The sequence below is a fragment of the Primulina tabacum genome, chromosome 4 (genome assembly GCF_025594145.1).
Source record: "Primulina tabacum isolate GXHZ01 chromosome 4, ASM2559414v2, whole genome shotgun sequence".
NCBI classification, from domain to species: Eukaryota; Viridiplantae; Streptophyta; class Magnoliopsida; order Lamiales; family Gesneriaceae; genus Primulina; species Primulina tabacum.
Genome location: NC_134553.1, coordinates 45,981,021 through 45,998,366, shown reverse-complemented (window position 1 = coordinate 45,998,366; position 17,346 = coordinate 45,981,021). Strand labels below are relative to the sequence as shown.

At 34.7% G+C, this 17,346-nt stretch overlaps 1 protein-coding gene across 5 annotated transcripts; it reads right to left on the bottom strand.

Annotated features, from left to right (window-relative positions):
- Positions 1-1,116: 1,116 nt before the first annotated feature.
- LOC142543456 (AP-1 complex subunit gamma-2-like) lies at positions 1,117-16,438 on the bottom strand. Of its 5 annotated transcripts, none has more exons than XM_075650738.1 (19): positions 16,179-16,438; positions 11,988-12,290; positions 11,612-11,753; positions 10,547-10,720; positions 10,280-10,459; positions 9,633-9,787; positions 8,567-8,657; positions 8,067-8,230; positions 6,969-7,023; positions 5,848-5,970; positions 5,656-5,751; positions 4,495-4,622; positions 4,037-4,141; positions 3,695-3,948; positions 3,203-3,457; positions 2,947-3,128; positions 2,690-2,794; positions 2,049-2,165; positions 1,117-1,135 (listed from the first exon to the last, which is right to left on the bottom strand). In XM_075650738.1, the coding sequence occupies exons 1-18, from the start codon at positions 16,220-16,222 to the stop codon at positions 2,070-2,072; spliced, it is 2,652 nt and encodes an 883-aa protein (XP_075506853.1). In that variant the 5' UTR covers positions 16,223-16,438; the 3' UTR covers positions 1,117-1,135; positions 2,049-2,069. The 5 variants fall into 5 exon arrangements, with proteins under 5 accessions (XP_075506853.1, XP_075506852.1, XP_075506851.1 ...); XM_075650737.1 differs by lacking the exon at positions 1,117-1,135 and adding an exon at positions 1,473-1,711; XM_075650736.1 differs by lacking the exon at positions 1,117-1,135 and adding an exon at positions 1,728-1,752.
- Positions 16,439-17,346: the final 908 nt, after the last annotated feature.

The window sequence follows — 17,346 nt, the reverse complement described above, 5'->3', positions numbered from 1 at the left end:
CATGTAATTAATTTGTTCGTTTTCCATTTTTAGTCGTGAAAGTATTCTGTTTAACATATGGTAAAGAATGTGTATCATATATAAGTATTATCTCGAATATTGTAACAACTCGTGACAACAGCCGGTGGAATAGATAATTATGCATAAGTAAATACGCTTGTGCGATAATTCATGACAAAATAATCCCTAGAAAAGAAATCAAGTTTACAAAACTAATAATGAGGAATAAACGAAAAAATATCTTCCTTAATAAGTCAAGGGAATAAACTGCATCCTAAAATATCAATAACAAAACTAACCAAAACACAAGAATGTAAATGTGTGTGGCCGAAATTTGGAGACAAATCAATTCTTCAATCAACACTTAGTAACGTCAAGAGTTGGATCTGATACCAAGTGAAACTGTTTGGATAAAGAAAGTAATTTTCATTAGAAAACGAATTATTTTAAGACATAACTCAATATTATATAGAAAGACAAAAAACTTATGCAAAATCTTGTCAAAAAATTGAAAAAAAAAATTAAGAGATAAATTGTGTCTTGCAAGACAATGCATGTTTCCTTTCATGTCAAAACTCCAAACAAAAACAAAAAAACAAAAACAAAAAAAAAAAAGGATTATAAATGAAACAAAGACCAATTTATTGGACTATTACGGAAATTGAGGATTTATAAGACAAAAAATGAAAATTTGTCAAATTACAATCCCAAAATTACTATAGAACCAACTATATTTCAAATGTGCTTGAGCACACTGATATAATCTATACATGTCAATTAACGTCTCATGTGAAATCAAAATCTCAAATTTGAGACATAGTATCGGGTTCGAAACCCGTTTATAATAAATATGTCGCAATTTATCACTACAAGAAAAACACGGATTAGAGACCGATAAATCGGTCTCTTATCGGTCTCTACAGCAAAATAGAGACCGATTACCGACCGAATTGGTTGGTATCAATAACCTTGGTCGCTAATTGTGAGAGACCGGTACAATTAGTCGGTCTCTAAATTAGAGACCACATTTACATTATATCGGCTTCCTCGTGTGTGTATATATTAGGGCGCGCCAAATATACACCTGATGACTCCGAGGAAGTAGGCCTTGAATTGAACATGACAACATCCATGTCTGCCATCAGTTGACCATATACGTTAATCAACTCAATCAAAGGTACCGAAAGAAATTCTTTCTTTTTTTTTCAAATTTAAGTTTGAATATCAATCTTAACACTTGGTGTGAGGTAAAATAGAAATATGTCGAATAATTAAAGGAATTAAAAGTTAAAATAGAATTATAATAATTTTTTAAAGTATATTGTCTGATCTTACCATAATCATATCTTAGTAGCTTATTCGAAATATAAAATATGCTCTTTTGGTTAATTTTTTGGGGAAAAACAAAGAAAGGAAAAAAGAGAACCAAGCATCATGTCGACACTTTTATGGGAAATGATTTGAAGGATGCTGTCTTCTATGCTTGAATGAATTACAAGTGCTTGATGTGGTTCAACGAAACGATGTATTAGGAATAAATCTAACTGAAACGAGCAAATATAAGTTGTGCCTTCTTCCAAACAAAAAACCATAACTTTGATGCTTTATGCCTTCTGAAACATTATATTTAGCCATCAAGAAAATAAGTCGTCATTCCCCTGGAAATTCCAGGTTCTCTTCAAGCTTGTTCCGTCCAATCGGGCATCGGAATCTGATAGTGGTGTACAGTTTAATGTCATTGTAATTAAACATCTATATTTCAAATATGCATTTGGAATCAGGCACACTAAAAAATCAAAGATTATAAAAGAGGAGGAACAGGGAAAATTTTGACATCAGGGCTTCTTCATTCGGTCTCAAAGTCAAAAAAAGTTGATTCGATTAGCTACAAGAATCCTTGTGATGGTGTAAATAAACTACCTTTTTAGGAACTGAAACCAGACACCAGAAACCAGCCCAGCCGAAACAAAAAAAAATGAATTTTGACCTGAATCTACAAGCTGGGCGAGAATATGATTCGGTGTCGCAAGAATTAACTAGATTCTTACATTTTCAGGCGCCACTCTGCATCACAACTCGTGGGGGAAATTGTTTATCTGCCCTTCCTCTAAAACATCTTTGCCATTGACCTTATAATTTATCCTTATGCGCATAACTAGTGGTTTCTGAAAACAAAAGCATGAGGTGAAAACATGATAGCTCGCAGCTCGGTTAACATAAAACAAGATTGTATAAGCATTTGGCTTAAAAAGTAATTTCTTGAACTACATTTTTTACAAATTAGATTTATCTTTGTGAATCATAGTCAAAAGCACTTCTATTTTGGTATATTAAAAGAAACGGGAATATATAAATACTAAAAGTTATATTGGCCTTTTGAATTAAGTTTTTTTAAGCTTTAAACACTAAAATCTTCCTCTAAAAATCAATATACAATTGAAAAAATGCCCATTTTATTAAACAGAAAGGGATCCATAGTGAAACAAGTTTATACGGGTGTCCTTTTACTTTTGGAACAAGTATTTTATTTTATGAAAGGTTTTTAGAGACAATAGGGGAACCGAAAGAGATGGCTGTTCCAGAGTTAAAAATCAATCATAGGCCATGCAAAACACGTTAAGAAGATTTTTGAATTAAAAAATTGCAAGATGCATAAATATATTATGTATATCGGCATGCCTTCACATACCTTGCCATGCTGGCTGTTTGAAACTCGTAATTTCTGTGTGATTGATCCATTACCACTTGCAGGAAGTGAACTACTGCTGGCAGGATCCAGGTGCAGTTGAAGAAACTGCAGATCATATTACAAACAAATGATATTACGGAATGATAGGATCCATACTTCTCCAACCCAAACTTCAGTCTCTCAGCACACAAAAATTCCAAAAAGATTCACAAGTTAAAAGATGCAAGGTCTAAAATAACGATGCAAACTCAGAATACCTTCGGGACAGCAGTCTGGAATACAAAATTTGAATAAATATCGGGTGACTTGTTCATGAATTCAGCCTCAATTAATGTGGACTGTAAGTTTCCAGGTTCTTTTGAGAAGTTGAAAGTTAATTTCAAGGAGCTGCTTTCGAATGCAACAATTGATGGATAGGAAGGGCCATTTGTTTCTGCAACTGAAAGACAAGGTGTCAAAATATGAGGAACAAAATAATAATGGCAACAAGGTAAAGAGTTTGTTGACATATACCAGGCGCTGATGAGCTAGGCCCAAAACCGTCCAACAAATCCATCATTGAAGAACTTCCAGCTGGAGAAAAAGTTTTTGCTGAAGGTGCAGAATTTGATGCTAGATTATCCAACACAGTCACGGAAGTTTTATTATCTTTTCCGGATTGCAATATATCAAACGGGGATGAGTCACTTTGAGATTGAGATGGAGGAGTTCCGATAGACAAAAGGTCCAGCAAAACATCAGTGCCGTTATTTGGGGTTCGGTTAGTTCCTGACACATAGAGTAAAAAGAATAGCATAAAATCAGCAATTTACCTTATTACATGAAAGTGGATGCTAGAAGAAAACAGATTATTTAAATTACGCTAAATCTTTTTTCGAAATTTTTCGTGAGCTATATAATATGCGGCGAAAATATTTTAAAGAGTTTTTGGCATAATAAAAACTCCAATAATCTAAAAATGTCAGTGTTTCAAACTAATTATTATTTCACACTTTATATGTTAACCTTGAGAAGATGAGGATAGATCAACCCCAAGAAGATCCTGAAGAAAAGCTCCATCAGAAGAGCTGGGTCCAGGGATTTCATCTGAACTAAGATCGAGTAAATCTACAAGCGGAGCTGAAGTGGGCTTGGCAACTCCCTTTGGAATTTTTGATGGAACTCCTTGAGAAGTTGAAAAGGCAGGAGGCACAGATCCAGCCCTCCTACCGCTGTAAGTAGCCTCATCAAGTACTGGCATCCTTTCAACTAGTGCAGACCTAAACAAAAGCATCCGCATCATCTCATAGCCAAGTTTGTAGAAAACAAAAGGGAAGAATGTGTTAAGACAAAAACTGGTATCTGTACCTGATTCTCCCGTGCTTCTCAATGATAGAATTGAATTCAATGGCTCTCTGTTGCAGTTCAAGCACAAGGCTTCCTTTCTGATGGATAACGATATCATTTATTCTCCTGCAGTAAATTAGAAACAATTCTTGACTTATAAAAGAAATAAAAGCAGTAACTAAATAAATCTATACGTGCTATGACGTGATAGATGTACAAAGTACATGCAATTATGAGTATTATATATTCTTACAGCAGTAATATAGAAGCAATAAATCAGTGAATTCACACAATTTATAACATGCAGATGCAGGTCTGTCAAACAAGGAAAAGAAACAAAAAAGAAAGATCAATTATTATACATATATATTAAGATGTTAATCAGTCATCACTACATTAGTGAAAACAAGTGGAAATATGTAGACATGCTCTAGAGAATGCAGCCTATCAAAGATTGCAACCAAGTAATGGTAACATACTTTGAACAGGAGGGAAATCGACTAGATAGCTTTAGCAAAGCAATCAAACACATAGCCCGAGTTGTGAGATCTGCAGAATGGCGCTGAATTACAGTTTCTACAACATCTACTGCATCTACCTCTGTTACCTGCTCTAGACAGCAAAAATATCAATGTCGTCCATGAAAATGAAGTTTTAAAGCATGAAGTTTTAAAGCACCACTAACAAGATTAAAGAATCAACGTGAATTCAAGAAAGATGGTGATAGAATATTTTAAAACTATCCATTCCCAAGCATTTAACCATCGATATATGATAACTCAGCTAAGGGACTTGTCAATTTATCGTTTCAAACATTTCAGTCTGCTTCAAATAAACATTCTAAATCAATTAGATATAGCAGAGAACAAGCAAATAAAAGTACTTGAAGGGACTCGATTACCACCTATGGCTGTAAAGGCAAAAACTAGCATGGATGATAAGAGCTTTAAAGCTGTATGACGACAATAGGGGCCAAAAAGAACATCCATCTGGGGAAACCCATTCAGAAACTGAAATTTCAAAATTATTTCAGGCAAAAACTATTATTGATGAAGACGTGTGATCCAGTTTGTAAATTTGTTGACAAGTATTGCAATATGATGCCTACGTGTATCCAACAAAAAGGAGTAGATGGTGAAGATAGAACCAAAATGAAAAGCAACAGCACCACATTAATGTACAGGCTCGAAAAGACGTTAATAAGTGCTAATTTAAAGGGGTACAGGAACCGCCAATCCTGAATCAAGCCAATTGACTCTACATATTTTCCTTGCAGAATAAACATTTCATCGTCAGGAAGATAGACGACAACGAACTGGAGGAGAAAATATGATAGAAATGGAAATATATTATTCACAAGTACCAACTGAACTTGATAACCTAACCTAACATACTAAAGCTCGAAGTAAAGTATTGACATAAAAATTAACATTAAGTTCTTTAAAACGTATGTCAATTAGAGTTCACAAACATACGGCACACAAATAGATGAACAATTTAAATAATGTCGTTACAAATCAGAAACATACAGCACGCAAATTGGTGAACAAATTAAACATTGTCGACACCCCCAACTCATACAAACTACTCTAGGGAAACGATGAATACAAAAGGTGATAATTTCAGAAGTATGAACTCACTGTTACTGGATCCTCTACACCAAGCATTCCAACATTACTGACCAACAATTCCCCATATTCTCCGATGCACCAAACGGCAACTCGAGCCAGAGTTTCCTGGTGGAGACAGAAAAATTTTAAGGCATGAGTACAAGAATATAAGAAAATGTGAATTTATTTTGATACATAATTTATTATCTCAACATAGTATACCTGTTCACATGCTGTTTGTACAGTCTTGTACAGTGATCTAACAGTATATCCATGGAGATTAGAAGCATTGGTAATTACGACAATAAGGGCATGCCACACTTCATCTTTCACATAGTTTCCAGCCTGCAAAATATCACAAACATCGATTCTCTCAGTAAGCGAGACAATCAATAAAATGATAAAACAAGTAGACCAAACTCTTCCTCGACTAAATGTATTTGACGACGTAGCATTCTTTTATAAGAACTCGTGAGCAACAGAATAAACTTATGGGGTGACATGTATAGCTAACAGAATCTGAAAATATAAATGCTTTCTAAGAGAGCAAAGCACGGGATCAATTGGGCTACAAGTTTAGATCCTCACAACATGCCAAACTCTGAAGTAGAAAATAATCAAACACACATTATAAAAATATAAATTGCTTAAATTTTGTGTTTAATAACATATATTTCCAAGTATTTACACAAAATGGTACTCAACCAACAGATCTTTCAGAGTTCTCCTGTCCAAGAATGATTCTAAAATTGTAGTAGATCTACTATTCGATTGACTGTTTTGCTTTCAACTATGAAGCAACATAAGAAATTGTATCAGGTCAAATTCAAAAGCATTGGATGTGCAGAAGGCCAAAAATTGCCCAAGTGATTTTGGGCCTAAAGCCATTGGATGTGCAGAAGGCCAAAAATTACCCAAGTGATTTTGGGCCAAAAGCCTAAGTTACTAATCAATAAAGTAACCAAACTAATGCCTTACAAGCATCTAATAGAGAAGCAATAAGATCTTTTGCATCACAATAAGAGATCATTCTTTTAGGTTTGTGATTCATCATAACACACTTTCAAGATCAACGATACAGCATCCACATCTGAGAGCTTCACAAATCTAAAGATATTATAGAGACTGTCATTCCAGTCATTAGCACATCAAAACGAAGTGACAAATTGCAAGTCATTTCAAAAATAGAAGCTGGTTTTCACAAACAACCATGTCTGTGAAATATAAGAAGGAATATATGATGCCTTTAACTAAAAATATGGTATCTTTCAAAAATCAAGTAGAAACCTAGGTCTGCAACTAAACTTTCAGTATCATAGATATTCCACAAATACAAGGCATACCTCAGACAGAACCTTAAGCATCTGATCAATGTACCATATTTTCTCAGGGGAAAACCTGAAATGCCATATAATAAATGAAAAAGGAGTTTCAGGTCCAATTGCAATAAGCTAAAAGATGCATCATTCAAGTCAGACCAAGACATTGCACTGATGTTTAATATTAACTTTCGGGGTCATGAAATCTGCTAAACATTTATGAACAGAGTGGAATTATGTCATGAACCAACATGCCTGTCAAGCCCTTATGCAAGACCCAACCGATCGGGTTTATCAAAGAAATACACACGGGAGTTTCAAGCAAAGGGACTAGGATCCAGAGCTTTGTTTATCTTGTTCATTTTTTAATTTCAGAATAAATCAAGTGGATATGCACATGATAGGATTAGGTGGATTGCTTCTGAATTTGTTTTATCATTTCAGTAGTTTAGGTAATGAGAACTCTAGGTGTATTTATTTTGGTTTTGATGAATAAAGAAGCATCTGAATATTTTTCTCAAACAAGTGCGATGAGATAGCGAGTTCTCTCAAACGAGCATCATTCAAAAAAATATAACAACAGGCCGTAAGGATAGAAAGTCGAGTAAGAAGAGATACACACTGGAAGGTCACGATTTTTCAGTGAACCGACCCATTACATGATCCTCTTCAAAAGCACGTAACAGGTTACAGACGAGTTTAATAAAGAAAAGGTAGTAGCTAGAAAAAAGAGAACAAGATAATGTTTTGACATGAAAAAACATGTTACCGTTGAGAGAAGAGATGGGAGGTCACTAACAGTCTAACACGGTAAGAGACAAGGGAAATAACTTTTGAATATTTTGTTGAATTTACAATTTCCTCACAAACTAAGAAGCGTTGCTTACAGATTTTAATGAAAACAATCAATTGCAATATTTTTAGTAGCTTGAAATTATTAAACGAAAAAAGTCATCCCATGCTTAAACGAAAAAAACGTATTCAGTCATCAGAGTTATGAGCTGCTACTAAACACATAAAACACATGCACACGACTACAACAATTGTCCATGATCGGACTATATAGATTCTTAGACCATGCAAGGAAAACAAATTTATAGAATTTTTTATCAATTAACTCACTTCTCAACAATGGAGCAAATTTTGGTGGAGAGCTCTCCCTTAAATTCTGGATCACATACTTCTAGATAGTCAACGAGCTCCTTAGTCAAAGACTTCACGTTACTTTCATTTATCAGAAGATAAACAAGTTCAAGGGCCCTTTTACGGATTGAAGCATCTGAATCCTGATACAAAATAAGCACCCATAGGCTGCTGAAACTATATTATCCAAGAGAACTAGAAAACAATGAGTTGGGAATGGAAAAAAAAAGTAGAAAAGAAGCACATATTACAAATTTTAATAATCATATAAAACAAATATCTGATTTGAACTTGTTTGGTTTAATCACATTTTTTCAGGAAACAACAAAATTCTAGAAGAACACAAATCAGTGCTCAAGTAATTGTGTCAAAGTACTATCTCACTGATGTATTACATCATATCAAAATGAATAGATGAAAATACGGAATAAAAAAATCTCAAAAATATCAAGGAAAAAATTAGTTTGGAAACAAGATACCTTTACGCATTCCAATATTGTTGCTCGATGCCTCTGTACTGCCTGGCTATCTAAAATAATAGCTTTCATCAACATGTTCAATGCAACATATCTGAAATAATTCAAATTTATCATTCCTTCACATGAGCCAGAAGATAGAAACATGTAATCATGGTATTTATTATTTAATCATGGTATTTACAACTGCATCATATTAAGCTAAATTTACAATATGCAATAACATGATTCTACGAATCTGTTTTAAATTTCTACACATATTAACAAATGAGATTTGATCCACTTCTATCTAGTTTGGTTCATCACAGCCAAAATTTCAAGTATTTTGGATGCTTCTGCCAGCTCTCTACTAAAGTTGCGATAAAGGAAAATCCATCGTCATTTGGTGGATGTTAGGCCACAACATTATTTCAGCGTAAAAACTTTGAGTAGTGTTCCAACAAATATCTGACATGTCCAGGCAGGGCAGGCCTTGACAAAATGTAAACTAGAAAATATTGCCTCGTTTTAACATATTCTTAATAATATTCCATGCTTCATATATTGAATAATATAGAGATTAAGCACAATATCCATTATCTAATCTAAATACAGATTATGATATAATAGTAGATAGAGCATAATGGCCTATGAGCACAATGGCCTATGCGAAAAATCTTAATAAATGTTTTAGTATCTATTGTTTGGGTGTACTACAAATACTATAAAGAAATAAAAATTTATCGGAGATTTGGCATCAACAGTATTCAAGATTTAACAGCTAAATGAAAGGCTCATAAAACCATCAACTTAGAATTAAAGTTGCGATGGAGCACAGAGATTTGAAAAAGGCCATAATTACATCTAAGAGCAACTAAAGATTATCCCAGTTGTTCCCTACTTCCAGAAAAATTAATAGCTTGCACGAGAGAGAATCTTGAAGTGACAATATTCGTGACAATATTCATTTAGGAGCCTCCGGCAAATGACACTAGTTCAACAGATTAAAAAGCATATAACAAGATAGAAGAGTTTGAAACATATTCATTATGAATCATACAAAATAGTTATACCAATGGATGGAGATTACCTAATATTATTGTCTCGGCTAGACAAAAATCTTCCCAAAATATTGACAGCAAGCACACGTAACCCACTATTATCTTCAAGGCTCATGATGGTAGCAACACATTCATAAAGAATCGCATTTCCCGTATTTTTGTTCGATTCAGTCTTGGTTGCCACCTAAAATGACAAGGAAACAAAACAAAGGAAGATTCATGATACAGCACATGGTATCCCTAGTCAAAACTGATTATTCAAATGCTGATGCTAAAAGCATCATGTTTTCATGCAATCATGACTATGGAAAAATCAGATTACACGATTTAATCATGGTTCATTTTTTCGTAACTTATGTCATTGGGTTTGACATTAAAAATACCCAATTTCATCGCCACCTCCATGTCTACCAGGTGGATCTTCTTTGTGTAAAAATCAAAGCTGGAATCAATTAAGTTGATCTCATGTCATGAAAAAGATGAAATTAAAAATAAACCTTGAGACAATTAGAGTTCCAACAGATACAATTTGTGCTATACAGAATATTATGTGTCTTGAACTCGAAGTGAAACTATTTACAATGAGAATAGATAATTGAAAATAAGAAACAACTAGATTTCGAATAAGGGTAGACTCGAGGAAAAGCAAACTGGTGCAAAGATAATGCTAACTTACCTGGGCAAGAATATCATTCATATTATCACTAGCATCGGGATCTCCTTGTCCCAACTCTCGTAAGAGCTTGAGCAATCTAATATGAAGAAAAGGGTCTGAAATCCCAGAAATCTCGTACTCAGGTGCATATGAACTGTTTGCAAGATCCTTTAGAACTTTGACTAAGATGCCTATGCAATTCTAACAAAAAGAAAACAAAAGGAAATAAATGTCACAATCCAGTGTAATTAGCCAACTATATTTCGCCCAACACACTACCTCCATTACCTTTCTGAAATGCTCGAGAGCTTCTGTACTGACTTTACACATATCCATACAAAGCTGAACTCCAGTTAATAACACTCCATGGTGTTTTTCTTTTAGCAATGCAACAGCAGGATTTATAAAATTCTCAGCCAGGTCCGGAACTTTCTTTATGATCCTTATTGTGCATAATGCTGCCTATATTGAAAAACAAAGGAAGGAATTAATACAAACTAATAAATGTTTCATGTTGTTTTATTTTATTTTATTTATTTATATAATAAATGGCAATAGCCACAAAGCGAATCTTCCAAATTTAACCAAAAATAAAATAAATTTCATCATAAAAGGACTATTATTAAGAAACAAAGTCTCAGCATTGTCACAAATCCAGCAACCAAATCTTATCACTAGGTTGTAGGACATAATAGAAATGATTAAAATGAAATCCAAAAATCAAATATAGGGCAGGTACGTGCAACCTTTTGCATCAAACACCACACAGATGTCAACTCAATCCAATAAAAAGCTCGGAAAAAGGTTGCAAAAATGTCCCAAAACAGACAAGTTTATTATCCCAATGGACCAAAGCTTTTTACGCTCTATGGAGGTGATTCTTAAAAGAATACAATTTCTCAACATATGACCACGGAGGTAGTATGTCTTCAGTATCAGTTGAAATTTTTTAATTCCTTTCTTCTATTGTTGATCTCAAAATTTTCAAGTTATGGATTCCAGCAAGCAATCAATTGAACTTCCTTCGGGTAGCTAGTAATGAATGGAGAACTCGAAATGATTGATAAAAGAGTTTCAAAAAAAAACTAATAATAATTAAAAATAAGCCTCCTACTTCATGTTATACTGCATTGTTTTTCGACAAAGCTACTAGTACTCCAAACATTTTATGATTTGTTCATCAGAAACCGTGTTATGCAAGTACAAAGTGTTTGAAAGTGATATAAATATAGCTAAAACAAAATAGACTGGCATTGAATTGTAGTGAACTCTGCCAGGATCTCTAAACTCACTTTAGATTTATGATTTTGGGAAAAAAAATCCCAATCAGTAAGAGCAATACGAACGACTTACTTTCTTCCTGATATTAGGATCCCTAAATTGAAGTAATCTTTCAACTTCTGGAGCAAGATCACGAGCCATTTCAGCAGAACAGATATTTCCCAAGGCACAAAGAGCAAGTCCAACAATATACTGGTTGGTGTGATTAAGATCTCTGAGCACAGATTAAGGTATCTCAAGGGATAGAAAAAATATAATACCATAGGAAATAGGTGAATCAACAATGACTTCATTTAAACGTAAAACCAAAGAATTTTAAGCCTTAACATTCCGTTGCTGATTTGCCTCTCCTTTTATTAGTTTATTCAGATACAGGTGGTACGGATGAATTTGTTTGTCTTGATAATAGAAAACTTATATCCAGAAAATATTATATTAAAATGGATACTGTTTAATTGAATTGGTAACAAGCATCAGAACTTCCTGTCTTTCATCAAGAAGCAACATAAGACCAAGATATCCTATTCTTTTTTCTGGAAATCCGGGAGATGCAATTAACTTCAGGCATTCCATTTGACCAAAATGTGTTGGGTAACCAAGCATGTGAATAAACATGAGCTTTGCCAGATTGCGATGTCTATAATCTTGGTCATTTTCACTAATTGCAGCTCGAATTGAAGCACATTCTTTTCTTATAGCAGCCCGCTCCTCTGCTGCAGTTTTGCAAGCACGTACAGCCCGAATCAAGTCCCTGGCAAACGAGAGTTATAACTCAATTTTACAAAAAAAATAAGAATTATAAAAAGGAAAAAACAATTGACAACACGCTATAATGGAAGGGCATTAGTTGGAATTAAAGACATCTAAGCATTCAGAAAGAGGGAATAAATAAGAGTGAAGGTTGATGAAGATAGAAAGATACAACTTTGGTGCTGAACTGATGTGCCAAATAAAATTAGTGTTTAATAATTTGGGCGAGGATAAATGTGTTAAGAGTCTACTTTGTGCACCTGGTTTGTGAATCTTAAGAACACTTTTTATTATCTTATGAAAACGGAATATATATGTTTATAAGTTATACAGAGAACTCTTTCGTGGTACATTGAACATACTTCATAGACCATAAAAACAGAGGAGGATGTAATAATTTTTATACTCAAGAAAGATAGGAATCAAATTTTGGGTTTCATATAATGACTCTTCTTAGATCAATATGAGTGTTAATCAACATTCAGAAACAAACAAAAAAGAGTATTCATAGAAATTCAGAACTTCATGCGAAATCCAAAAAAAAAAATGTTCCAAAAGCAAACAACTTCTTGAACTAACCAATTAACCAAGTGTCCTTTTTTTTTTTTTGATAAGAAACTTACTTATATTAATTTGAAATAGTTTTTCAGTTACATGAAGTGGACTAGTGGTCCACTAATAGGAAATTATAAAACTCAAAATTAGCAATACACATAAGTCCAATCCCTTAAAAGATCTAGTGTTGATAAACTCTGAAAATCTTTATTAATTCCAATCCAGCTGACTATCTTGAATTTGATCTTCTCCCAACACTCTTCTGCACTGTCTTCCACATCTTCAAAGATTCTTCTATTTCTTTCTAGCCAGATGCCCCAGCATATGCCATGGATCACCACCTTCCAAAAAACTCTTCCTCTTTTACCAACCCATTGTCCGAGATCCGTATTGAACAAATCAGCGGTTGTCTTCGGTACGACCCAAACGAATTTCAGCTCATTCAACGCCCTTGACCACAATTCAATTGCAAGCTTACAGTGAATCAGTAAATGATCCTGCGTTTCCATCTCATTACGACACAACACACACCAATTGGGAGAAAAAGCACAGTTAGGCCATCGCTTTTGCATCAACTCTGATGTAGGTAACTTACCAAGAATTGCCGTCCAAGAAAAAAATTTAATCTTTGAAGGAATCGGTGTCTTCCAAATGAATTTGTTAAATTCGAAGTTTTGGACACCATTATTCGCGGAGAAGAATGAATGGAAAAACGACTTGACTGTGAACTTCCCCGACGGATCCCCCTCCCACACTCTAAAATCATCTACCCCTTCGACAAGCCTAACCATTTCTAAGATACCTAACAACGAAGACAAGTGAACAACCTCCTCCTCTCGGAGAAGCCGACGAAAATGCAAATCCCAGGAGTAATCATTTGACACATTGTCGAAAGCAAAGAAATAAGATATTGGCAAGTTACGAGCCGAGCTAATACGATACAAAGAAGGGAACAAATCCCGGAAAGCTACGTCCCCCCACCAAATATCCTCCCAAAACCTGATTTTAGTCCCCCCTCTAACCACTAATCTCAATAGTTGGTGATAAGTCGGGTAAGTGCTTGAGATAAATTTCCACGGAGCGCTAAACGTCACATTCATCGCCAACCCCGCATCTCAACCATTTTCTTGTAACCCATATTTGCTCCTTATTATTCTTTTCCACAGCGGTTCGTTTTCAACGCCAAACCTCCACCACCATTTTCCCAAAAGTGCTTTGTTCCTCAAACAAATGTTTCCGATCCCCAATCCTCCTTTCTCTTTCGGTCTACAAACTTGTTCCCACCTTACCATATGACAGTTTGATTCACCCTCGTTTTCATCCCACAAAAAATTTCTCATTATGTTTTCCATCTTCGCCGCTACTCCTTTCGGTACCCTGAAAAGTGACATAAAGTATATAGGCAATGCATTCAATACCGCAGCGATCAATGTTACTCTTCCCCCTTTGGACAAAAAAGCTTTTTTCCACATAGCCAATTTTCTGGTAATCCTGATCAAGATTGTTTCCCAAAAAGACATTTTCAATGGATTCCCCCCTAAAGGGACTCCCAAGTATGTGATTGGCCATTTCTCCCTTCGACAACCAAACGTCCGGGCTAGTTCCTCCTCTTCAACTTTATCCTGACATAAGCCCAATAATGCACTCTTATCCCAATTGATCCTAAGTCCTGACATATCACAAAACAACTCCAAGATTTGCACCAAAAAATTTAGGTGTACCTCCTTTTGTACGAAAAACAATGTGTCGTCCGCAAACTGTATATGTGATACTTCCACCTTCTCTTGGCCCACTTCGAACCCTTTGATTAAGTTCGCCTCTTTTGCTTTATCAACCAAACTTCCCAAGACATCAACCACCATGTTGAACAAAAAAGGTGACAACGGATCTCCCTGTCGAAGCCCTCTACTTGCTTTAAACTTCCCTCTCGGTCTCCCATTGATCATGATGGAAAACGAAACATTAGATACGCATCTTCTTATCCATCTTCTCCATCTCTCTCCAAATCCCTTTTTCTCTAGCACGAAGTCCAAGAAATCCCACTCCACATTGTCATATGCTTTTTCAAAGTCAATTTTCAAGACCCAACCTTTCTTTTTCTTCTTCTTCCCTTCCTCCACCAACTCATTAGCAATCAAACAACAATCCAAAATCTGTTTTCCTTCAGTAAATGCATTCTGAGATTCGGATAATGTATGTGACAAGACTTTTTTCATCCTTGTAGCCAAAACTTTAGCGATTATCTTGTATAAGCTCGTTGTGAGGCTAATGGGCCTGAAATCTTTGACCCTTAGTGAGTCATGTTTCTTTGGTATCAAACATATATACGTTTCATTTGTTATCCCGTTTATGGTCCCCCCTTCGTAAAAATCCTCGAAAACCTTCATTAACTCCCCCTTGACCACTTCCCAGCAATCCTGATAAAATGCAAATGTATAACCATCAGGGCCCGGTGCTTTGCATCTGTCACACTCGAAAATAGCCTTCTTAACTTCCTCCTCGAGAAATGGATTTTCAATTTCAGCCCTCATATAATTAACCAAGTGTCAATCAAGCAAGATCGTGAAAAAACGAAATATTACACAACTACAACCAAAAAAATCGACAGCTTCGTCTTTTGAATAAAGATTAATCACCACTGCATCGTGAATACACACTGCTGAGATATACAATACCTCAGAAGAGATAAAGATAGTAAAATCATCCCTGTCCACCGTCCAAATGAAATAACTGTTTTTTACACTGATTTAAGTAGCTTTGTCAGCACGATAGTCAACATCTTCATTTTCAACATTCTTTGAAAATGGCAAACTTCACATTAATTCGATAAGACTAACAATTCATTTATATCGAAAACCTGTAGTTTAAGCAGAACCCAAGTAGAAGGGAACTTTGAACTCCTTCAAAAGAAAAATCCTCCATTAACTCAATAGTGAATGTGCAACCACATGATGTGTAATTCTTACAAAAATGCATTTTTCATCCCCAGAATAATTCATTCACCCTGCACAACTCCACTCATGCATTGATCGATGAGCCTTTCACTCTTATAAATCTTTATTTTACTAGTCCCAGGAATCACACAACCAATCAAACTAAAAACAAACGAAAATGTCATAAACCAATCAAACTAAAAACAAACGAAAATGTCATAAAACGCACTTAAAAAAACAGTAAAGAGACAGCACATCATCAAACGTCTAATAAACTCAAATGTGACAGCTTTAAATCATTAAATTCGCACAATCACACAGACAATCAAAATTGATCACTAAAGATTCAACGAAGCAAAAAAACACAGAAAATAGGAAACCAACGGCGTCCAGGTGGTTACCTCAAGCGAGTGGAGGAGGAGAACGGATTCATGATCGAGTCCATTTTGAAACCCCGATTAAGCTCCACCAGATCCAGCTATATTTTGGATCTGAAACCCTCTATTTGAACGGATTTTTAATGCTGTAAATCGAATTCAATGCCGATTTGACGTGTTTCTTCCACTATTATTACGCTGAGAATGAGAATTGGCTGTGAAATTCAAGGGTGGATTTGGTGTGATGTTCTTGGCAGACCAAAACTAAATGCTAATTAGTAATTTTGGGGGGAAAAATATTAATTTTCAATAAATATTAAATTAAATAATGCAGGTAAACTTATATTCTCCTAATTTGGCATTCTTATATTTTAATTAATCACAGAAATAATATAATTTCTCCGCTAATTTTTTAAAATTCAGAGACTTTGAATAACTTAAATTAAATTTATTTCCATATAATTTTTTTTCTCATTATCTTTTCAAATCGGGTGTCCGCTTTTCGGTTGGATTTTGTGAAATCACAAGTGTTGCAGTATGCAACTTTGAAAATAGAAGTTGGAGTTGGCGTTTACTGTTAGATCATGAGTAGGTCTTTTGTGAGACGGTCTCACGAATCTTTATCTGTGAGACGGGTCAACCGTACCGATATTCACAATAAAAAGTAATATTATTAGCATAAAAAATAATATTTTTTCATGAATGACCCAAATAAGAGATTTGTCTCACAAAATACGACCCGTGAGACCGTTTCACACAAGTTTTTATCTTAGATTATTGCTCGTCTCATTGCTCGTCTCACCCAAATAAGAGATTTGTATAACATACCTCTTTTTGGAAACCAATTCGGGTCCTACGGGCAGGTTTGCCTTTTTTTTATTGTTTTAAAAGTAAAAATAGAAAATGAAATCTGAAAAATTAATTGGATTGTACAGCGTATACTATAACATATAAATGCTGACAGATAAATTGAAAATTCTCTCTATGAATATGATATGAAACTTTCTTTTGTGTAACTCGATATTTCCAACTACTCATCTACTTCCTAAGCAAAAATAATAATTTTCTTAACTTAAATGGCTGATATATTCAGTGGTTCGTACAACAATTTTTTTTGGTTCTTCAACTATAGAAGGAAATTCAAGCTCTTAAAATTCGCAATCTCGTTCTCGTCTCAATCACCACTCTTCTA

Coding starts and splice junctions, on each gene's coding strand:
- LOC142543456 (XM_075650738.1), bottom strand. CDS start 16,222: ATGGACTCGATCATGAATCCGTTCTCCTCCTCCACTCGCTTGAG. Junction 8,658..9,632: donor AGCCGAGACAATAATATTAG/GTAATCTCCATC, acceptor GAATTATTTCAG/ATATGTTGCATTGAACATGT. Junction 5,752..5,847: donor TACAAACAGCATGTGAACAG/GTATACTATGTT, acceptor TGTCTCCACCAG/GAAACTCTGGCTCGAGTTGC.